This window comes from Leptonychotes weddellii, chromosome 7, assembly GCF_054177405.1.
Source record: "Leptonychotes weddellii isolate Sample4059 chromosome 7, ASM5417740v2, whole genome shotgun sequence".
Taxonomy (NCBI): Eukaryota; Metazoa; Chordata; class Mammalia; order Carnivora; family Phocidae; genus Leptonychotes; species Leptonychotes weddellii.
The window spans coordinates 124,511,940-124,536,794 of record NC_138375.1 but is presented as its reverse complement, the minus strand read 5'-3'; the positions used below and the strand labels follow the sequence as shown (position 1 = coordinate 124,536,794).

The 24,855-nt window shown below is 42.9% G+C and overlaps 1 protein-coding gene across 14 annotated transcripts in view; it reads left to right on the top strand.

Annotated features, from left to right (window-relative positions):
- Positions 1-24,855, top strand: part of SNCAIP (synuclein alpha interacting protein) — a 176,899-nt gene that overhangs the window by 89,973 nt on the left and 62,071 nt on the right. For all 14 annotated transcript variants that reach the window (XR_014147272.1, XM_081827193.1, XM_006728801.3 and 11 more), the window contains exon 3: positions 4,789-4,861. Coding sequence is in view for 13 of the 14 variants with exons in the window: in XM_081827193.1 (XP_081683319.1) it covers positions 4,789-4,861 (73 nt within the window). In the remaining variant the exon portion in view is untranslated. The remainder of the gene's footprint in view (positions 1-4,788; positions 4,862-24,855) is intronic.

Sequence of the window (24,855 nt, the reverse complement as noted above, 5' to 3'; positions counted from 1 at the left end):
TGGGATGTGTAGGATTGTCTTGTGTCACATCAACTCTGTAGTTTGCGAAGCTAAGTTTCAGTGTCAGCCCTTGGCCGTGGACTCTCTTGGAGGAGGAAAGACCAAAGAGAAGCCAAAGAACAGACTGGGACAGGCTGGGCTCTCCTCTTTTCCAGTCCCAGCTCAGCCCCCTCTTCCGGTCTCTTTAGTTCCCACATCTTGATCCACTGAGCTTAAAATCAGGAATGAAGGTGGGGAGGGAAGAAGGGCTGTGTACACACATGGAGAACAGGTCAAGGGGAAGAGACAAAAACATTCAGCATCATTTACTGCTTGCAAACTGACCTCAACTTGCATTATCTCATATGATCACCTGTGTTCTATCTGTAAAGAAAGTGAGCCCCAGAGCTATGAAATGATTTATTTGTCCAGAACCCCAGTTAATAAATATCAGATCTGGGTCTTGAATCTAGATCTTCTGGCTCCGAATCCATTGTTCTTCATACAAAAGACTAAGACATCAGCCAGTACCCATACTATTAATCTATTAGAAGTGTAATTTTTTTCTTTTAGATATACCATGATTACATCGCTAGACTTGTAATAATGGGCCTTTCTAGGAAGATGAGTGCCATATAAATATTAACTTCTACTATTATTATTTTTATTATTGCCACTAAAATCATGGTTACATTGGGAAATTCATTTTATTCAGTTCAGTAAGTGCCCAGTATCTTTGACAAATATATTGCCCACACCCTCAGAAAGCAGAGAAAGCAGTGATGGGAACATATAGGCTAAATGTCATGTGATGGAATCTGTAATGGACATGTGCCTAAAATCTATATATAAAGCAGTTGTTCTTGAATGTTAGCATGCATCAGAATCATCTGGTTGGCTTGTAAAAATACTGATTGCTGGGCTCTGCCCTCAGAGTTTCAAGGATGGGGCCCAAGAATGTGAATTCCTAACAAGTTTCTAGATAGGGTTGATGCCACTGGTCCAGACACCACACTTTGAAAGCTGGAATTACTTCCATCTGGGAGGGTGGGGAAGATTTTGTAGAAGTGATTCCTAAACAAAGTTTGAAGAATTAAAAAGAGTTTGCCTAATGGAATGGGTGGAATGGCGTTTCAGGTGGACAGAATAGCATGCATAAAGGTATAAACAGGTAGAACAGTAGACAGGGGATCAATAAGAAATTTCACTTGGCTATAGTCAAAAGAGAAGTGGACAATGGTAAGAGATAAGCCTGACCTCGTGGAGGCTTTCACGTGCCATGGTAAGGCTTTACCCTGTAGCCCGTTTGAAACAGAGAAGCACCTTAGTCAAATTTGCATTTTAGAAAGTTAATTGATTCTAGTCCAAGTGTGGAAGCATGGAGGAAATTCCCACTTAGTACCTAAATATGAAAGAGCTCTTTTGAACATCTATAATATTATGCCCAGGGATTAATCAGACATGTGCTAGCCTTGATATTTCAGTCAAATAGTTAATAAGACGCTCTGTGCCATGCATTCATGCAAGTCAAAGACACCATCCTTTCCCTGGGGCACTTGGGGGAGCCAACACTAACACCTAGGAAACAACAGAGCACAAGGCAAGGCAGTATTTTACCAAAGGCAGAGAAGAGTGGAGTCTTTTAGGGCTGAAGCAGTTAGCCAGGTTTCATGCAGAAAGCAGAGCGCCATCTGGCCTTGCAGAACAGTAGCTTTTGCCTGGCCAGAGGAAGGCTTTGCAGGCAAACAGGACCCTGGAGTAAAGGTACAGAAGGTGGAACTAAACATTGAACGCACAGGGTCATTGAAGAAGCAGAGGCAGCTGGTCAACCCATAGAGGGGGCTTTTCTTGAGACATGATAGAGGAGTGGAAATGAAGTTTGGTTCACAAAGGCTATTTCTGTGGGATTAACCTCTGGAAGACTTTTTTTTTAAAGAATAAATTAGAGCAACACAGAGCCAGGAAACATGGTGCTTCTGAATCATCTGCAAGCCCCCTCTCTCTTATCACCCAAGAATAATAGCTATCAAGGGAACAGAATACAAAGGCATGGGTTGGGGGCAAGAGACAGGGAAGACACATTGGCTTTGGTTCTGGTAGGGCCAAAATGACAGTAGCTGTTGCCCAGGGAGCTGGCCATTGTCCGAGGAATGAGGTGGGTTGGCGATCAGACAGCTCCTTATGAAAGGCCATCTGTCCTTTGCACTGGGATGAGGGCCTGGGAAGCCCTCCCTTTCAGCTCCCAGATGGTAATACAATGCACTTATGTAAGGGAGACTTCCTGGGTCATTTGCTTATTCCTGAATGTGCACATATGAAAATGCTTTTGCATGTTGGTTTTGTGAATTGGGTGTTTCCACGGCTACACTTCCCATCATGACCTAACCATACAGCATTCTCTTTAAGCTTTATGTTCTATCCAAAGAGCGGTGTGTGTGCTTACTGAAGCAAATACACAAACGGATGTTTTCCTTGTGTCTTAATAAAGGATGGTGGATTTGTTCACAGTGTAGGTTGGAGTCTTTGCTGAATTCAACATTCCCTATACCCTTACAGTTATCCAGAACTTTGATTTTCTGGCCAATGCGTCATCTTTTTCTCAGATTGCTGTACCACCCTTGTAATTTTCATGACCAGGAGCGGCGTATGACTTTTTCTTCAAGGTCATTATTCCCAATGAATTAAGATGTCTGACTTCACAAACATGACTTTCTGTATGCCAGGGGTGGAGAGGCAAAGCTGCCACGTGGGATGGAGGTTGAGGCAGTGGGTGGGGCTCAGCGAGGCTAGTCCTCTGCCTGTAACTCAGTCCCCACACCAACCAGGCCACCTGCGCTGCTCCAATTTAAACCTTATTACATGACCAGTTACTGCATGCTACGGACCTTTGAGGTCACAGAGGAAGAGCTGAATGTACAGCTAATAATTCAGAGATTCTGACATGCCTCACTTTGGGGCGAGAGGTAGCAGTTAGGATGCACATGGCTGAAAATGCAGACAGCAACACACCCAGGTTAATCAAATATATATCATTAAGCCCAGTGAGCGACCTTACTGAATTTATCACTAACTATATTTCAACACAATCCATCTTAAATTCCCTCTTTCTAACATTTTGCCTTGGAAGAAAAACAGAAGGAGAGGGGGTGAGACTTTGCCAAGGGGTGTTTTCCTGGGGCACATAGCAGCTGAAACACAAGGCCTCATTTTAATTGAATTATAAACTGTGTAATTATTTAACCCATACCAGCTGGTCTCAAGAAGCTACCAGATTCCTTGGAGAGCTTGTACTTGGCCAGGAACATAAGGTACCTTATTAGTAACAAGAAAAACGCCTTCTGTACCTATGTTAACCCCAGCCCCCAAAGAGCATACAGCAAAAGGGGAAAAATGCCTTAAGTTCATTTTTGGTTTAAGAGAGAGCCCTCCCTTCTTCTGAGTATGTGAGTAGATTGACTAAAGGCGCTGTAGTCTCTAAGGAATGGGCACCATAAACAGGATATTATTGCATCAGACAGGTAAGAGTAATTTCTCTAATTAGTCATTTGAGATTTCATTTTTCACTTGGAAGAACTGGAAATTTAATTTGTTTGTGACAGGCAATTGGCAAGCTACCGCTGCCCCTCCCTCAGTTTTGCTGTCCTGACATCATGGAGGAAGCACGGGGGGTCTCGATGTAGACACTTGGCTTCATTTATCAACATCAAGCTAACTAAAGTACCTTCTTATTGACAAATGTGTCCTTATTACACATTCCTCACTTGTAATGCTAGAATAATCCTAATGAGCTTCCCATGATCATTTTTCTTTCAGATTAAAGATTTGTTCTCAATCCCCCCCAAATTTTGCAGCAGTCTAAGTAATTTATAATACATTCTCATTGCCATAAGAACATCGTTCTCAAAGGTACAGAGCAAGATATTTTTAGGGAGCCGTCTTTTAGGGATTAATGTGTGATTCAAGACAGTTGTTTGATTAAAGAAATGGTTCATCCTATCTATTTTGTTTTAAAACATACTTCTCTAAAGAAAGATGGAATGGCATCAGGCATAGTCCCCATAAATCATAGCTATTGATTTTACATTTGTTTTAGCTCATCTGATTTTATGCCCCCTCGTGTTGTAATTTGTTATCCTGAGAGCTGGTCCCTGAGTTGGTACTGGGTTGATGCTGGGAGGTGGTTTCTTTCAGTTCGGACTAATCTATACATGAAACAGATTAGTTTGCAGACACAGAACCATGCTCCTCTTGCTTCTCATAACATTTCCCCCGGTATTTCCCATGGAGCTCACAGATGCCACCCAGTGACATCTCTGGCAGGTGGTAACATGAGGGACCTTTACGTAGTCCAGCCAGCGTGGGCACAGGTAAGGCTCCTGGCAGCCCTGGGTGCTGCCAGAAGCCGAGGCCTTCTCTCTTCGGCTCTTCACACCCGGATTCCAAATGCAAATATTCTGGACACCTTCTGGAAACTCTTGAGCCAGAAAATTCTTCCATCCTCCATCAGTAGTAGAAGTAACGGGAGAGAGAATGTCTGCTTGGCCACACCTTGCGTGTGAAAGTGGGGAGGGGGGCATGTAGCCCCTTTTAATGTGCATCTACTTCGATGCTTCTAGGTGGAGCTTGGGATGCAGCCAGATCCCTAAAGCAGCCCATTTCAGATAAAATTAGACAGACTTTCTGGATATATCCGTGGTGTACTCAAGTATCGCTTCTTGTGTTTTGCTTTTTCTGGCCAATTTGAGTGAATGTGACGCTCTCGTTTTAAAGTGTCGTTTTCTTCCCTTTGTCCTCTGGCTTGCCATTCAGTACTCAGTCACGTCGCTGAAGACCATCCCAGAACTGTGCCGAAGATGTGATTCGCAGAGCGAAGACAGATCAGGTACGTCTCTCTCCTCATCCCCCCTCCTGCCCCGGACTCTTAGAGAGTGGAGGACTCCAGGGAGCTGTTTCCCCCTCACACTCCTTGCTCCTGCCTTCTGTCTTTCTCTTACGGCCTCTCCCTTCCTCCCCCCTACACACACGCCCTCTGCAAACAGATGTCAGGTCACCCCCCAAAGGCTAACAGGACAGGGAGGCCCTAATGAGGACGCAGTTGTATACAGCTAGATGGAGGCCGTCATTTCGACAGCTCCAAACCACAGTATACGCAGCAATTTACTGAAAACCCGAGAAACCATTGGTGACAAAACATAATGATGCAGGCGCCAAAGAAAAAATGTTGGATGCATTCACTACCCATATGGCCAGGACCAGCTTGGGGAATGGTGCTTCGCCAGAGTCTGAAACCCTATCAGGGATGCGACATGATAGGATCTGCAAGAAGGCATACTGTAACAGTTAAGATTAAAGCAAAGCTTTGGAGTTTAATAGTGTAAACTAAACAGAGAATTATGGCCGATAGATGAAAACCAGCTGGTTGACCTTTTCTCCTTACACAAACCCCCACCCCCTGGCAAAAAAAAAAAAAAAAAAAGGACATTCAGCATTGTTTTTCCCTCTGTAAATCAAATTAAGCCTCTCTCCTTTTCTCTCCATGATGGGCAAAAATGAAAATGAAAAAGGATGTCGATGGGGGCGATACCATGGCGTTAAACTATGGAAGGACGTTTATTATTTCTCGAAGTAATTACTGCAAGGCATCGCCATTAATCGTGCCAAAGCTGGGCCTCTTCTGATAGTAGCTTGAATCCTGAGAACCGTGGGCTATGGAAGGCTCAAGATAATCCTCCGATTATGTGTATCGTGTTTCAAAATAAATAGATGGCCCTTACCTGGACAGCTACTAGAATTCTAGGCTGTTCTCACTGAAAGGACTTGCACAAAGCTAATTTATTCGTCTCCTGGACGGCTCGCTCTCTTTTGACGTTTTGCTTAGATGAGATGGGGCAAATAATCAGTCTTTCTAGGTTTGTTTATCTCTGTGTTTTTGTGAGTGAAAGTAATGCTTCAGTGTTTGGGGGTTGTTTCTGTTTTTTAAATTTCAAACACACTCAAGTTTCTGTCGTGTTTAACGGAGGCTTTGGCCACGAGGCTCTAGGGATGTGCCTCCTAACAAGGCATTGCCAGGTTCCAAGTTGAATTGTTGACTGGGGGCAGTGACTTGAGTTCAGGTTAGGGTTCAGTCAATTATCAGCTGTACAGCCTAGAGCCTGAGACTGATTGTCTACAAAATAAAGAAGAAGCTTGTTCCACCAATGTTACCAGGCACTGTTAGGATGAAAATTAGGTGATGTATCTGAAGTTATTTTGTAGATACAGGATTTTCTTCTTTAACTAGAGGTGGGGAGTAAGAGAGAAGAAATAATAGCAACCACTTGCATCGTGCTCAGTGTAGGAGGTCCTATGGTAAGCCCTTCACTCACGTTAACTCAGTTAATCCCAAAATCCCCATGAGCTGAGTACTTATGATGTTTATGTTGGAGGTGGGCAAACTGAGGCACAGAGCAGAGAAGTTAAATATCTTGCCTAGAGTCACAAGCAGTTAAGTTGCAGAGCTGGGATTCACACTGCAGCAAGTCTGTCTCTGGAGTGGGTTCTCTTATCCATTGCATACACTTCCCCTCAGATAGCTTGATTTCGAGGCATTCATTTAGTTTTATGGTATTAGCCTTTTAAAAATTTAAAAATCAGCATTCTCCCTCATTGATTAAGTGGTGAATTTCTCTTCTCTGTTCAGTAGCTATTCTTGCTTACCAAGGTAAGTGAATTAAGCAAAGCTTTTTAAAAATAATTTTTCCTGGGGCTGGTTCATCCCATTTTCTCCAGGTCATGTGACTTCTCGCCACTTCCACAATAGGTGATATTGGACATTTCTTCTCTGGTTGAGAAGGAGGCAGTTTCAAGTTCAGAAGCCTTTAAACTTCACTCAGAGCAAAGACCCAGTGCTCAAGGTCATTGGCAATAATTAGACCTGACAAGAAATGGATGCCTGTGGCCTGTGGGCAAGACTCAGGCCTCTTAATGGAATCATATGTACACCTCCAATGGAATCATATGGACACTTCATTTGGAGGCTGTCAAACCACTTTCTAATAGAGCCAGAGTGATTCTAGAAAAAGAACACATAGAAAAATCCATCTCTCTGTAGCATCACTGTAGATTATCTGTGAGCTCCTTTAAAAGAAATTTCAACATAGTAAAGATTTTTCACAGCTAGTTTCTGAAAGAACTGAGCCATTCTTGATTCACTCCTAGGACATGCAGCTGTAGAAATACCCTTGGCACCCCTCCGGTCTTCCCATGTCAACCACCCAGGAGGGCTTGCAAATTTCCATCTTTATGGTAATCTTTTCAAACAGATGGAAACAGAAGGCACACTGGCCTCTGAGAAGAGTCCACACCTTCTTTTGGATGGGGCACCCACTGGAAAAACTTTTCCCCAAACCTCCTGTCACTTAGAATATACTCCGCCTCTTTATCTTTCTCAAGTTTGTTAAGCAATTTCTATTTTGTGTAGGTTGTCAAATGCTACCATTCATCCTTGCATTAACAAGCCCTTGATCAGATGTTCTTGGGCCCATTTGTTCTTTTATTTATTCGTTCAGCAGATAACAATATTTCTCTGTCATAGGCACTCAGGACGTGGTAACAAATAAGACATAGACGAGGCCCCTGTTCTCGTGATGTTTATGTTCTAGGGAGTGACGAAAAAATAAACCAGATCATTTCACCCAGTGATAAGAGGTAACTCGAAGCAATGTGATAGAGTAACTTGTAGGAGTTGGAGGAGGGCACTTGCGGGGGTCTGAGAGTGTTAGAAGGACCCAGCCAGTCGATAACCAGGGAAGATCACTGAAGGCAGAGGAACTAGCAAGTGCAAAGGCCCTGAGCCAGGAATGAGCTTAGCATGTATGAGGAAGAAGAAAAAGAAAACCAATCTGCAGCAGGGTGATCAAAATGAAGATATGAGGTCTGGGAGATGGTCAGGGTCAGACTCTGTAGGGCCCTATCGATCATGTATGCGGATTTGGGTTTTATGCTAAGTGCCATGAAAAGCACCGCCAGCAGGATTTCAATTTTTCTAAAATCTCATTACTTGGAAAGAAGCCTTGGTGTGTAGAATCATAACTCTCAACAGAAGAAGTGACCCAAAAATCATCCAGTTGGAGAGAGAGAGGGCAAATAATAAAGTAAATGGGTAAAGTGCTAGAAATTTTTGAATAAGGATAAAATTTATACAGGTGTTCTTTGTGCTGATTATATATTTTAACACTTTTATAAATTTACATATGAAAAAATTATTTACAAATAAAAAGTTTTTTAAAAGACAAAAAAAAAAAACTAATAATAATCACTTAGTCCAAAATCCATAGTCCAAAATCCATCAGATCTTCAAAGAGGATCCTAATTATCCTGCTTATACTTCACGGCTCCAGTGACAGAGAGTTCACAGTCTCATGATGCGCGGCCTATCCATAAAAGCTCATTTTTTCATTCAGTCAAAATCAGTGTCCCTCAAATTACCATCCCTCATCCCTGGTTCTTCCTTTGGATCCATGGAGAAGGGCAACCCCTCCTGGACAAGGTGCCCCTACGTGTTTAAAGATGGCAGTCACTCTTGGTCTTGTCTTCTCCAGGTTGAAATTTCCCTCCATGGTTTTAAGTCTATCCTGCTCATCCTTCTTGCTCTCTCATGGATGACTGCAAATGACCAGCGTCCTCCTTAAAGTGGAGCCCTCAGAACTGAACCCGAGGTTGCTCCCTGCATGGTCTGAGGAGAGCCTGCCAGCCCCACAGGTCACCCTCCAGGACTCCCCACCTAGCTGTCCTGCCTTCCCAAGTGAGCTCCAGAGACAACGCTCATGCCTGTCCTTTCTGCCTGTTTCTCAAGTGTCCTGAGAGGAGCAGGAACGTCAGAGGAGCCTGTTGGTGGCCTTGGAAGCCTCTCTGTGAGACATCCAGCCCAGAGCTCACCCCCCTTCATCCCTAGACCCTGGGCCACGCTATGGTGGGGTCGAGAAAGGCAAATGGCAGTGTGGTCAGAAGCCTGGGGCAGCATCCCACTACCTTCCACCAGCTGTCCCACGCACACGAGTGTGCCCTAGAGATGCGCTTCCTTTAGCTGAAGGCTTTGACTCCTATTGAAATCTGCACTTTCCTCTGACAGGAGTGATATTTTAAACTGTCCTCTACCCATTACACTGCACTATGACCAAGCCTCACATTTCTGTGAGAAAAGTTTTGAAAAGACCTGCGAAGGTATTGCAGAGACCACAAGAAGGTAGGAGAGGGAAGTGAAGAGCTAGAAATTGGACACTTGAGAACAGACTTGGCCTCTCTTGAGATTTCCTCGTTATTTCTTAGGTGTTCTTCCAGTCCTCCGTAAACAGCTTCTTTGTCCTCAGGATGATTCTCTGAGGGAGGACCATGACTATGCCCAATTTATTGATGAGGAAACCAAGATGCCTAGGGGATAAATAACTTGCCCAGAGTCCTGGAGCTGGCACATCTTTAAAACCAGCCATGCTGACTCCAGAGCCTTATGAAGTTGAGTCAACTGAGTAATTGTCGTCCAAGGAGCCATGTGTGGCTACTAGTGCGAAGCAGGGATTAGCAGCAAGGAAGTTATGTGTGAAAAACTTGCACGTCTCCAAGGAAGTTATTTGTGAAACATTCGCAAGTATTCTCTGCTTAATCCCCGCTGCTCGTGCAGGAGACGGGGCCAGCGCAAGGCAGGGACTGTTAATTCTGCCCTCCGGTCTTCTCCAAATGAGGGCTAAAATACGCCGACATATGGTATTCAAATCCAACATATTCAGTTTCATTGACTTTGAGTTTTCTTTAACTAATTGGACATTCAAATACACATTCCTTTCAATTCACGGTGTTTTAAGTGTCTTGTGATTCTTTGGAAATATGTATCTGCTAAGCTCAGTGGATAATTTTCTCATGAAAGAAGGCAGATAAATATTAATGCAGCTCGGCCTCCGAGAACGAGATGCGCCAAGGAGAGAAAACTCAGTTATGTTACAGTAATAAATGGCCCTGGCATGTGTTTGAGAAGAAATTCTGAACGAGGGCGCCTGGGTGGCTCAGTTGGTTAAGCGACTGCCTTCGGCTCAGGTCATGATCCTGGAGTCCCGGGATTGAGTCCCATATTGGGCTCCTTGCTTAGCAGGGGGTCTGCTTCTCCCTCTGATCCTCCCCCCTCTTATGTGCTCTCTCTCTCTCATTCTCTCTCTCAAATAAATAAATAAAATCTTTAAAAAAAAAAAAGAAATTCTGAACGAATTTTAATACCTACATAACATGGACGAAAATTTGCGTGACAGTGAGTAAAGGAGAGCCATTCTTTTTTGAACTTCATATCTGATATCTATCTGGTAAAAGGCATTTTGGTGGTAGATGTAAAAGCATTGCAGATTTGCTATATTTTTAGCCCCTCAGAATGCAGATTTTGTGACAAACTCTGAACCTTTGAAAATATGTGGTTTCTCTAAGATGTTCAAGGATTTCAGCCAGCACCAAAAATAGTAAATTGACATGAAATTTATCCTGTTGACCCTTCTGTAACATAGATGATGATGCCAAATATGTAAACCCTCTATTTTCGATTTTATTAAGGTTTAATGCTAAAAGCTTATAAGTGAAGGTTGGTGGGGCAGTTTAAATTTGAAAAGCCTTCTGATGACTCCATCTCATGTGATATATTGCAAAATGGACTCCAAAGAATAGGGAAACACGTTTTCTAAGACCTCGATTAAAAAAACGAACACTTCAACCCAGGACAGCAAAGAATAGAACACCTATGACAAAAATCCCAGTTTATCTAACCACAGCAAAACCTCTAGATGAGAATGTTATCAAGAGAAACACTTATTTTTATTTCTCTTTAACAAAATCTTACTTATCATTCATTATAAAAAATGGAAAGCAAAAATTACAGCTAATCCTGCCACCAAAACAAAATGTGACTCTATTTCTTTCTAGAATTTCTTTTCCCGAGGCCTAGTTTTTGTTTCGGTTACAATCATCACGCAGGGAAAGTTTTATCTGCTGCTACAGAACGTGCGTGGCCATCGTGTCGAGTAAAACCCGGAACTTATCTGTGAAAGCATACACCTGCGCCCTCTGTCCGGAGGGAGAGACCATCTCTGCCTTTTTTTTTTTTTTTAAGATTTTATTTATTTATTTGACAGAGAGAGACATAGCGAGAGAGGGAACACAAGCAGGGGGAGTGGGAGAGGGAGAAGCAGGCTTCCCGCGGAGCAGGGAGCCCGATGCGGGACTCGATCCCAGGACCCTGGGATCATGACCTGAGCTGAAGGCAGTCGCTTAACCAACTGAGCCACCCAGGCGCCCCCATCTCTGCCTTTAATCCATTAACACTTAGCTTATGTTTCTGCGAGAAAGGCTACAAGTCAGTATGGGGCAAGACAGGAGCAGGGGGGCTATTGAAAAGTTAAAAGTAAAACTCTGGTAGTGTTGCAAGTAACGTAAGGGGCTTGAAGGAGCAGAGCATTGATACATCGCACGCTTGGCCCTTGCTCTCTTCATTTGCACATTTCTTGTCTTTCCTGAGCCATAACTACAAGTACCACAGCTCCCTGGTGTTCTAAAACTTTACTAGCATTGGGGAATTAAGAAAGAAATGAGACAATGTAAAGGGAGAGGAACCTTAGGGGAAGGGGACCCAGTCTCCTCTCCCCTGATTTAGTTTATTTTTATTGGACTCTGAGAAACATGTTTCGCACCCTCAAAATTGATACAGAAATCTTGGTAGAAGTGATTTCAAGGAAGTGTGCAGGAGGCAAGGATGAAAATTCGGAAGCAGGGAGATAAGCATCATTTAGGCAGGAAGGGAAAGACTTGAAGCTGAGCGACAAGGAAGAAGTGATACCAAAGCCAAGTGCCTTGTACCTTGCATGGCCTCCAAAGTTCGTTCCTGTCGTAAGGGAGACTGGTTTCCTAGTCCTGTCTTCCCAATCCAAGGCAGAAGTGTGAGTGTGTGTTAAGGGTGTGTTAAGGGTGTGGGGGTGGGGATACTAGTTTTGGAACTTCATAGCATCTCTGAGAGCATCCCGCTTCTGGCTGGAAACATCTCCTTTTCCTTTAATTTCCCAAAATTAAATGCACTCTATCTTCCCATTTAAAATGAGCCCTTCTTGGGGCATCTGGATGGCTCAGTCAGTTAAGCATCTGCCTTCGGCTCAGGTCATGATCCCAGGGTCCTGAGATCGAGTCCCGCATCGGTCTCCCTGCTCAGCAGGGAGTCTGCTTCTCCCTCTGCCTGCTGTTCCCCCTGCTTTGTACTCTCTCTCTCTGACAAATAAATAAATAAAATCTTAAAAAAAATGAGCCCTCTTTGTCCACACACCTCCTTTGCTCTGACTCTTCCCTTAAAAAAATAAAAGTGATAAAAGAAACTCAAGTCATAGAAACAATCCTGGAATCTCATAGTTGAAGGATCCTCAGAAAGAGTCAAGAGTGAACGCAGAAGTCCAGACCCTTTGGGGGCACCTCACAGAGTGGCCCAGGGCCAGAGCCAGCACCATGGGCATCACCTGGGAGCTTGGAAAGGCAGACACTCAGACCTTCCCTCCAGACCCCCGGATCAGAATCTGCATTTTGTAACAAGCTCTCCACGTGATTGGTGCATATTCAAGTTTGAGGAGCACTGATTTAGGACACGCTGGTGCTCACCCAGTGTCCGTGATGAGTGTCACTCCGAGCTCAAAACCAAGCAATAGTTCCCCAAGGGGGTTCTCAAGACATAAAGTGGGAAACTCCTGTGGCCTTTAGGGCCCTGAGTAATCTTCTCCTGGTTCAGCGAGCTTCCTCGCATGCTCCCTCCCCCCACAGTCTGCTGCCGCATCAGGGAACCTTCTTCAGTTCTTCCAGTGTGCTCTGTTTTCCATGTAACATTTCCTTCTTCCACCTCCCGCTTCACCTCTCCTCAGGACCCCTTTACCTGACTCCCAAAACCACCATGTTCCAATAGAAATACAATGCAAGCCACTGACATGATTTTTTTTTCTAAGAACCACATTTTAAAACTATAAACCAATGAGATTAATTTAATATCTTTAATTTAACCCAATACATCAAAACTGTTATTTGAACGTGGGTCACCAGCCACATTTTAGCTGCTCAAGAGCCACAGGTGTCTAGTGGTTCCCAATTGGGACAGTTTGAGCCTAGATGATATTAGCGCTGCTCTCCCAACTTCCTCTATTATTTCCCAGCTCCCTATAGCTTCCTCCTCTTCAAATATCTGCGTCTCAAAAAACTATTAACAATATGATGTTAGTTTAATATCAGTTTTCTCTAGTAGACTAAGTGCTATGTCTCTTGTTTATTATGGAATCCCCAGCGCCTGACGCTGGAGCCTTGTGTGTATCTGAGGGATGGATGAGCAAATGAAGGTGTGACGAGGCGAAAGAAAGCCTCCCTTCTTTGGCTTTTGTATCATAACTGAGGTATGAGCCAGCTGATCGTTTGCTTCTTTTCATTTGGTGTGACACCCTGATCCTTCAGCTTTCCTCTTTTATCTGTATCTGTACTGTCAGTATCCTTCTCTCTGCGGGGTCATTACCCTCATCCAACAAACACTCTCTGATCATCTCCTGTCTTAAAAAGCAAGCAAACAGGGGGCACCTGGGTGGCTCAGTCGGCTAAGCATCAGACTTGATTTCGGCTCTGGTCATGATCTCAGGCTTGTGAGTTTGAACCCCACGTAGGGCTCTGCACTGAGTGTGAAGCCTGCTTAAGATTCTTTCTCTCCCTCTCCCTCTGCCCCCCCAACGTCCCACCCCTGCATGCGTGCTCACTCTCTCCCTCTCTTAAAAAAAAAAAAAGCAAACAAACAATGCCCCCTCTGGTGACTCCCACCCTGGTTCTCTGTTCCTTCCTCTCCCAGCCCCCTCTACCACTTCCAAGTACAGCCAACCTACTATAAAGAGTTAGGGGAACCCCCATCTCCAGCCCTCCCCCCCTCCTTCACTTGAAGTATCTCCAGCCTGACCTCCACCTCCCTAGGGAAGGCCACGACTTCCATGTTGTCACATCTGCTGACACGGATACTCTCCTCTCTCTTGGCCCCTATTTGAGACTATTGACCGCTCCTTTCTGGAAGCATTCTCCTCTCTTGGCTTTGTGATACCACCTATCTCCTCATTTTTCTACCAATATTCTGACGTCTCCTTATCTCCTTTGCAAGTCCTCCTCCTTCTTTACTTGGACTTCAAATATCCAAGTGGGGCTTCTGTATTCAATAGGACCCTCTCTCCTCTCAGTCTCCAAGTCTCTCTGGGTTGGGAGCTCATCCACTGTCATGCCTCAGATGTCACTTACATGCTGCTTCTGCTTGCCTGGGCTTCCAGCCACCTCCTTACGTGCCGGCCGCATGTCTATGTTGGATGTCTTGTGGAATTCTAAAAGGAATCCTTGAATCCCATTCCCCGACTTGTTCCTCCTCAGGCGCTCCCTCAGTCATGGGCATTCAGTTTACTGATACACCCACTCAGGGACTGCAGCCAGAATTCTCTCTCTCCCTCACACTCCCCATCAGCCTATCACCAGGTCCTGAGTCATCTGTGCTCAGAGTATGTGCCCATCTGCCCCCTTCTCTCCATCTCCTTCCTCAGCCACCAGCTAGGACAGGCCACCTTTGTGTTTCATCTGGGTTAACAGCATGAACTAGTCCTCACCCATTTCTTCATCACTAACCCTTGTGCACCCTCTGTTTCCACGGAGTGGGAAGAAGGATGCATTTTAATTTGCAAAGTGGATCATTTCACTTCTCTGTGAAATCCCCCCAGGACACCCCATTTCTGTTAAAATTCTTTGTTGTGGCCAGGAAACGCCCAAATGAGTTTGGCCCCTGACAACCTTCCCCAGCCTCATCTTTGGTAGCTTTCGCCCTGGTTCACTGTGCTCTAGATGTAAGAGCTATAGAACCTGCCAGATTCTTTCCCACTTTAGGCATTCGAAAATGTGCTCCCTTCTACCCAGATAGCCACAAAATGATCTCATCTCTTACATTTTCCCTCAGATTTTCACATAGTTGGCTTCTCGTGAACCCTGGTCTTAGCTTAAACGTCACCTCTGTGATGAGACTTCTCAGCTGCTGTCTTCTAGTACCTTCTGCGTTCCCTTCAAAGCACTTTGCATTTTGTAATTTCTTATTCATCTGTATGCTTGCTTTACTGTCTGGTTCTCTCATTAGGACAGGGATTATGTCTATTTCATTCACCTCTGCACCCCTGGAACCATGTGCACAGAACCATGTGCTACTATGTGTTGAATGAATGGACCCTATAAGAGTATTTTAGCATTCTGTCAATTTAACCCTTCTGAACAGGCTTTATCATATTCCTGTATCTCTTGCTTACATACGAGATTGCCATGTTTCACCAGTTGAAAGAATTGGCAGCTGAAAGAACAAATTCTCGGTGATAAGATGACCCTAAATTTAAGCTAATGCCACTAATGATAAACAAAGTAGGGAAATTCTTCCACTCAACTGTTTCTAAGAAAAGTTGTTATGGAAAACCATTTTCCTAACTTTGCTCCCATCCGGAAGCTTCTCAGCAAGTGGTTACCAAAACCAAGGCAGGGAGCAGGGTTCGGGATTTAGGTCCACATGAATCTGAAATGAGCTCAACCAGGCTTTACCTCTGGTTTCTGGGATTCCGTTACCTATATGTGACCCAAATAGAGAAAATATGAGGACACCTGGGTGGCTCAGTCGGTTAAACGTCTGCCTTTGCCTCAGGTCATGATCCCAGGGTCCTGGGATCGAGTCCCGCATTGGGCTCCTTGCTCAGAGAGGGAGCCTGCCTCTCCTTCTCCCCCTCACCCCACTCATGCTTGCATGCTCTCGCTCTCTCTCAAATAAATAAAATCTTAAAAAATATATATGAATAAGGAATAATTGTAATTTTGATAAGGCAGTTATGCCCTGTCATGGAAAGAAAGCTGGAGTCAGGGAACCTCGGTGTTGGCGGAAGAGTGAGCAAGCTCTGCGATTTGCAGTATAACACTTAAAATTCCCAGAGTTCTCGTTTATTTCAAGCGAGACTATGCAAGAACTGCTCATCCATCCTGCAGAGTTGTTGCACAAACCCCTAAGGAAACCATACCCTTGGCCTTGTACTCAGAAACTTAGAAAGCCTTACACAAATATATGGTATTAGCAATTTTAAAATGTTATACGCAAAGAACGAATCATGGAACACTACATCAAAAACTAATGATGTAATGTATGGTGACTAACATAACATAATAAAAAATGTTAGATGGAGGAAATTTTAGGAACATTCCAATTTTAAAAATATCATTTTGAGAAATTCGTAAAATACACAGAAGTGGTTTTTTTTTTTCCATTGTTTATAGTGGTGCTTGTGAAGTGTCTACCATACTGCACCAGGAGACAGAAGAAAGTAACTCTGCCATTCATTTATGCTGGGAAAAGCCTCTGTCTGCACTTTGCTTTTGTTCAGCTGTACCTGCTCTTTCTCTCAGAGGCCTTGTAACTAAAAACCATGGTCCAGGTGGGAGCTCTTGTGAACAGACCCCAGGAGGGCTGTCAAGAGAAGCGTAAGCTACAGGCCAACTCTAGGCCTCGCTCCCCTTTCTCCTCCCCTCCAGACCTTAAACTGTGTTCCTCTCAAAAATGAGACCATGTTTCACAGACTTACCACTTCGCTTCTCATGGAAAATAGAATTCATTTCACTTTTACCAGAAAACAGGAGGGAATACTCTTCTTATACCCTGAAGGCATACCCATCTTCTCTTTCTTTTTCTTGCGTCTAAAGCTCTATTTCTAATGGAAATACCTAGCTCCATATTTAGAAATCAAATCCTCAGACACTGGGGGAGTCAGCAGTTGGAGATGGAGAATAGAGAAATGGGGAGTAGAGGGTAGAGAGGAAGGATTTTCCCACCCCCACACGTCCTCCACCTGCCTCTCCTTCTCTCCCTCACAGAAGAGCGGTAACTTGGTGTTCTTTGTCCTTGGCAGTTGATCAACACTGTAAAACATCGCCACCTTCAGTTAAAACTGGTGTGTGTCTGCACTTTGCAGAGAGCACACCGGGCCTCCTAACACTTTCCAGATACCACCCAGAGCAAGCTGTCCTCTGTTTCAGTGCTTCTCTGCTTGATGAGCTTCTTCACTGTCCCTTGTCCTGTGTCTCTCTCTGCAATTCAGCAGAGGGAGGGAGTGAATGAAAGGAAGGAGCCTGGAACAGGGGCCTGGAATGAATACAAGACTTAATGCACTCAAGAGGTTTGGCTAATGGCAAAGCGAAGGTCAGCAAATTTTTTGGATGACAGAATGACTCTGAAACCGTGGACTTTCTTCAGACCCACCAACTGCTCTTCTACATAAACTGTGCTTTCAAAGCTCGAAGGTTTAAAGTTGTCAAAATATTGAGTCTGATTTCATGACAGAATGTGCCTCTTTGGTGAAGTATCTTTTCTGTCTAGTGCAGTAAGGGCTTGAGGATTTCTGGGAGTTTTCACAGAACGAAGAAATGGGTACAGATAGGGCACAAAGTTATATGAGCAAGTCTGGACAACAGTGGGTAGAGCTGGAAATAGCAAAATGTGAATCTGACACTTCCAACAGCTGCCTGATACCAGTAGCCACTTAAAGTCAGAACTTGAGAACCAAAGCAGTGAATCTTTCCCAATAGTATTTAATGTCTTAAGGTAAATAAATCATTGGTTGCTATTTTTATAATGAGAAAGTGCTCTGTTTTCCCCCTTCAGACTCACAATACCCTCAATAAAGGGTCTATGGCATCAATGAAAGAGATGAACAAGCAATTCCGTGGGAACATTCCAGAAACATGCATTCCTCACATGGGTTCTTCCCAACATAATGGCACTACACAATTCTCCAAATGCAGAGTTAACTCAACCTTTGTTTTGGATCAGGTTACATTCTAGTCTCCGGGCATGGTGCAGAAGAGCACCCATCAGGTCATCCACCCTCAGACTCCAGACCCTTCCTCCCACTGTCACGAGATGGTATAAGTCACCTGTCACCATTCCTTCCAGAGCCTGAAGTGTTTGCAATAAGTGGGTCCACTGCAGATTTAAGTTTACAGTGGCTTAACGAAACTCATGACTAATGCTGACACTCCCAATCTTTCATAATGTCCCTCAAGTGTAAAAATAGAAGGATATGGAATGTTGGAGAACTTAGCAGGTATGTCCTTGAAGGTGCCTGGACTTCTGGTAGCTATAGATGTGGAGTGTGTTGTTATGTACATTTTAAGGCAATTGTGAGTAAAACTGATTATTTTGTTTCTCATGGAAAATAGAATTCATTTAGCTTTTACAGTCAATAGTAGGAAAACACTATTTTATCCTAAAGACATAACCCTTTTCTTTCTCTTCTTGATGTCTAAAGCTAATTTTCTAATAGGGACATGTAACTCCATGTTTAGAAGTAAAATAAATAGGCATCTGGGGAGCCAGCATTGACGTTTGGTCTCGAAAATTGTATCCACCGTTGCAATACCAAACTGTACATTATCTTCCTAAGAAAATACTAATTTATCAGTCCCAAGAGCCAACGAGTTGTTCTGTGTCAGCAATCAGCTTAGCCTCATAATTATAAATTTGTAAGGATCTGTTGAAAGACATGGATCCAGAAGAATTATAGTGTTTCATAGTGAGTCACTTAGAAGAGAGAGCCCTGTTATTTGTAGACATTCCATATAGTCATAGAAATTTAGAGATGGATCAGGTCTTAGCAATCATATAGTCTAACCCTTTTATTTTACACATGAAGAAATCAAGGCTTGGAACTTATTGTAGGAAATATATGAAAATATCTCCATATGCAGCACATCTTCTAAATGTCTATCTTCAGTACATTACTAACACTGCCTTTGAAATATTCAACACAGTGTGCCCCAAATGTGGCAAGGGTGACTCATTGTTACAAGATGACTGATATTTATGGACCATACTTTGCATCTTTAGGCTAGCATATTCCTTTCTTCCTTTCCTCCCACCCTCCTCCCTTCATTCATTCATTCATTCATTAAAAGATAAGCCACTGGGCCCCCATATCTGTGAGATGCTATGCTAGACAGATGGCTGATTATAAACACAAGGAGGTTCATGAGCAATCTTTGCCTTAGAGGAACTCTCAAGACAGACGGTGAGACAGATGCATGTGTGAAGAGTTGCAAAAGAGCTTCATAAATATCCAACTCTAGGTACGGGCAAGTATATCTCAGGGCGCTGAGAAGCAAGGAGTAATGGTTTCCTGGGCGAGTCGGGCGAAGTGCACCGTGGAGGTAACCCTGAGGGGAATCTCCTCAGATGAGCCTTGTCTCAGGCAGAGAAAGCAGTTAGGGCACTGTCGGAAGAGAGGGATCTTGCCCAAAGGCAGGAGCACTGAAGGAAGAACATGGTGTGTCCAGAATTGGGGAGTTTAGCAATGGAGGGTGCACGGGGGAATTAGTGATGTGGGATGATGGGTGCTTTGATGAGAAGATAAATTAGAAAATAAATACAGGCATACCTCCTTTTTATTGTGCTTCATTTTTCTCGCACTTTTCAAATACTACATTTTTTATTTTTTTTTTATAAATTGAAGTTTTGTGGCAGTGCTGTGTCAAACAAGTCTGTCTGCGCCATTTTTCCAACAGCATTCTCCCCCTTCATGTCTCTGTCACATTTTGGTCATTCTCACAATTTTTCAATTTTTTTCATTCTTACTATGTGTGTTAGGTTGATCGATGATCCATGATCTTTGCTGTTACTCTTGTAATTGTTTTGGAGCTCATAAGCCACACCTATATCAGATGGCAAACTTAATCGATAAAGGTTGTGTGTGTTCTCACTGCTCCACCAACCAGCTATTTTCCCATCTCTCTCCCTCTCCTCCGGCCTCTCTGTTCCCTGAGACTCACTCACCAATATGAAATTAGGCCAGTCAGTTATCCTACAAGGACCTCTCGGGGTTCAAATGAAAGGAAGAGTTGCATGTCTCTACTTCAGATCAAAAGCTGGAAATGATTAAGCTTAGTGAGAAAGACATGATCCAAAGCCCGGACAGGCTGAAAGCTAGGCCTCTTCCACCCAACAGTCAGGTTGTGAAGGCAAGGTAAAAATTCTGGAAGGAAATTAAAAGTGCTGCTCCAGTGAACACACGAATGATAAGAAAGCAAAACAGCCTTCTTGCTGATATGGAGAGAGTTTTAGTTTAGTAGTCCCATTAGAAGATCAAAGCAGCCACAACATTGCCTTGAGCCAAAGCCTCATCGAGAACATCAATTATGTGAAGGCTGAGAGAGGTGAGGAAGCAGAAGAAAAGTTGGAAGCTAGCAGATGTTGGTTCATGAAATTTAAGGAAAGAAGCTCTTTCTGTAACAGAAAAGTGCAAGGGGAAGCAGCTCGTGCTGATGTAGAAGCTGCAGCAAGTTCTCCGGAAGATCTAGCTAGGATCATTCACAAAGGTGGCTCCACCAAACAGCAGATTTTCAATGTAGATGGAACAGCCCTCTGTCAGAAGAAGATGCCATCTAGGACTTTCATAGCTAGAGAGGAGAAGTCAGGTCCTGGCTTCAAGGGACAGGTGACTCTCCTGTTAGGGGCTAATGTAGCTGGAGACTTTAAGTTGAAGCCAATGCTCATTTGCCATTCTGAAGATCCTAGGGCCCTCAAGAATTACGCTAAATTTACTCTGCCTGTGCTTTGCATATGGAACAACAAAACCCAGATGACAGCACATCTGTTTACAACATGGTTTACTGAATATTTTAAGCCCACTGTTGATACCTGCCACTCAGGAAAAAAAAGATTTCTTTCAAAATGTCGCTGCTCATTAACCTGGTCACCTAAGAGCTCTGATGGAGATGGACAATGACATGAATGTTGTTTTCATGCCTGCTAACACAGCATTCATTCTGTAGCCTATGGATCAAGGAGTCATTTTGACTTTCAAGTCTTGTTATTGAAGAAATACATTTTGGAAGGCTATAGCTTACATAGGTGGTGATTCCTCTGATGGCTGTGGGCAGGGTAAACTGAAAACCTTCTGGGAAGGATTCACCATTCTAGATAACATGAAGCACATCCATGATTCATGAGAAGAGGTCAAAATACCAACATTCACAGGAGTTTGGAAGAAATTGATTCCACCTCTCATGGATGACTTTGAGAGGTTCAAGACTTCCATGAAGGAAGTCACTGCAGATGTGGTGGAAACATCAAGAGAACTAGAGTTGGAAGTAGAGCCTGAAGATGGGACTGAATTGCTGCAATCTCATGATAAAACTTGAATGGATGATAAGTTGCTTCTTATGGATGAGCAAAGATGGAATCTACTCCTGGGGAAGATGCCGTGAAGATTGCTGAAATGACAACAATGGATTTAGAACAGGACATAAACTTAGTTGATCAAACAGTGGCAGGGTTTGAGAGGATTGTGTCCAATTTTGAAAGAAATTCAACTTTTGGGCAAATGTTATCAAACAGCATCACATGCTATAGAGAAATCGTTAGTGAGTCAATGTGGCAAAATGTCATTGTTGTGTTACTTTAAGAAATTGCCACAGCCAGCCCAGCACCCACCACTGGGATGGGTCATCAGCCATCTACATCAAGGCAAGACCCTCCATTAGCCAAAAGATGATGACTCGCTGAAAGGTCAGATGATGGTTAGCATTTTTCAGCAATAAAGTATTTTTGGTTAAGGTATGTACGTTGTTTTTGGACCTAATGCAATTACATACTTAATAACGAGGACATAACTTTTATACACACTGGGGATCCAGAAAATTAATTTGACTTTATTGCGATATTCCCTTTGTCGTAACGATCTGGAATTAAATCTGCAAGATCTCTGAGGTATGCCTGTGTAAAAAAAAAAAAAAAAACCTGCTACATCTATGCTAAGGAATTTAGTTACTATCCTGAAAGCCAGTTTCCCAAACCTTAGTAATTTAAATATTATTTCCACAATATGTGTTAAATCCAAAGCCGCCTTATATTATTTTTTCTCTCCCTGTAAACTACTCTTGCTATTATTTGTTTAACATTTTCCTCAAATGTCTTACTTTAAAACATACCTATTTTCAAAAGAAACTTCACATCAGTATTGTAAATATAAAACCAACGTCAGGGGTGCCTGGGTGGATCATTCAGTTAAGTGTCTGCCTTCGGCTCAGGTCATGATCCTAGAGTCCCAGGATCGAGCCCGGCATCGGGCTCCCTGCTCAGTGAGGAGTCTGCTTCTTCTTCTGCCCCTCAGCCTGCTTGTGCTCTCTCTCGCTCGCTCTCTCTTAAATAAATAAATAAAATCTTAAAAAAAAAAACAACGTCACTTGCAGTCAATTCAAGGTCATCATTAAAATGAATGTGATGAAAATAAAACATTCCTGTTAACTCTTTGCTCCTGAAAGTCTCCTAGCCTGAGGCCTGCAGTCTCATTATTTTAAAGGGAGATGGTAAGTTTGGGAGAGGAGTTAAATTCACTGTAGCACCAAACTGAGATTCCTTGAATGAGTTAGGTGGGAGAAAGAGAGTTGAACGGCATATGGCTCCCTTATTCTCTAAGTCAGGAGTATTCAGTATGGTTCCTGTGTGCCATCTTTGATACTGCAGGGATATGCATGCTACATAGGGGGAAATGTTATAGGCCATACAGGGCCACCTGAGGATTCTGAGCTAAGAAGTGACAAAATCAGACCTATGTGAAGAGGGATAACTCAGGACTAGAAAAGAAGACCAGAGAAGTAGCTAGAACTTTGTAGAGGATATGCAAGGGTTCCCATGTGGTCCAGTTAGTATAATAAGGCTGGAAAAGAGGGACCAGATTTGAGAAAATTTTTCGATCAGGCCACAGCAGGAGTTGGTGCCCGGAGGGATGAGAGATGCAGGTCAAGGAAAGAGAAGGGCCAGCGATGCTCCGCAGGGAGATTGCTTGGGAAACTGCATGAGTGGTCATCTGACCCAGGCCAAGATTACAAAGAAGAGATAGTAGAGCATGTGTGCTTGATGAGTAGGAGAAAGGGAGGGAGCAAGTAAGGGAAGGGAGGGGTAAGACCCCTGCTTTGGAACATGCTGCCTGTGACGAATATGCACCCATTCTAGGCTCACATTAAATGTTTGTTGAAGATACGGGCTAAGTGTGGATGGTCAGCGGGCCACTGGAAACCACCTTGCTGGAGTTCAGAGACATTTCCAATGACAGTTAGATTGGAAGAGATCACCGTGGCCTATAAGTCGGCCTCAAAAACACTTGCATTTACTTCATGACCATTTCAGAAAATTTGTGACATAATCAGGTAGACAGTTTTAAGGTATACTAGACATGTTTTACTTTCGTAAGCTGTTAAAAATGAATCCATTCAACAAAAAAATCATTAAGAACCTATTTATATAAAGCAATTTGCTAAGTGCTGTGAGGGATAGAGAGATAAATTAGACACAGACCCTGTTCTCATAGAGCTTGTAAAGATCTAATAAGATAATAGATAAGATTTTCAGGGATTTAAAGCTTAACGTATGAGGCCTTTATTCATGATTTCCAGAAAACAAATTTAGCCTCAAAATCTCTCTATTAACCATAGTCTGAACTTTGTTTTCTTGTGTTATTAGAAATTGATGATGGTGTTGGGGTAGAACAACAATATAAATGAAATTTGGGGTAGACTTATAGAATTGGAAGTTAAAACCTTGTCAATGTAGCCCTTTTTCTTATGTTGTGCTTAAAATGTTCATTTTCCCAGCTTAGGAGAAATAATCTAAAGTTTTGTCTTATGTGTAGCATAAAATTGCCCTTCCCCCTCAGATGAGTATATGTAGTAATAAATTGGAGCATTCTCATGAGACTCTCTTGAATAATCAATTTCACATAACTGGGATTTTTTTTTTCCTGGTCAACAAGACACAGACTAGAAAGCATAGATTTCACTCTGAGCCTAAAAAAAGAGTGAGGTTTGAAGAAGAGGAAGGACAACAAGACTAATGTTGATGCCCCTTCTTTAGTTTCTAGACCCTTCTGTGGAAAGAAGTGTTTTCATAAGACTCAGACAGAATTCATTTCCATAGAGCATTCTTAATGGCTCTTGTCAGTAAAAACAGCTGGGAAACATATGGTATCCATTTCCCTGTATCACTTGGAAAAAATTTCACATGTAAATAAAGCCAACATAAAAGAGTAGCCCTTTGAACCCGCGACCTTATACAATACATAAATATATAGGTACAATGCACTCGTTGTATTGGTCCACTAAGTTATGTGACTTTAAAATTTTTTTATTACATCCTGAGATGCACATTTTCAAGAAGTTCCAAAGGAATCAAGGTAATTGGCAAAATATTAGCAAATACCATCCCTAATAATAAATATGTATCTCTGAAATGTCATGGAGTATACACACACACACACACACACACACACACACACGTTGGCCACTGTATTTTAAGCTTTTCAGAAAAATTGATGGATAAAATTAAAGGCATATTTACACATTATAAACTTTACATCCGCTATCTCTCTGCTGTTTTAAATAAGTAACCATGTGTTCTTGAAAGGAAGAGAGGAAAGCTTGGCAGAAATTTCTGGCAGACAATTTTTCATAGCTTCACATTTTTAGGGGAAAAATAGACTTATAAAGGATAGGAAATCTTTTAAATTTATAATGGACCAACTGGAATTAGTCTTTGCCTTTGCATATTTACATTTCATAAATAACTTTAGAAAATCCAGCTCTCATTGGTGATTATCACTCCTCTGAGTTTATTAACAGGACTTTTGTCCCCTGTGATATTAAGCTGTAAATCCCTCAGAAGGATGCGCTTTGGGCATTTACAAGGAGATTTAATGCATTGCACAAAGTGAGATTCAAATTCAAATACTAGCATTTGTTAATTGTCTGCTCTGTGCCAAGTACTGTGTA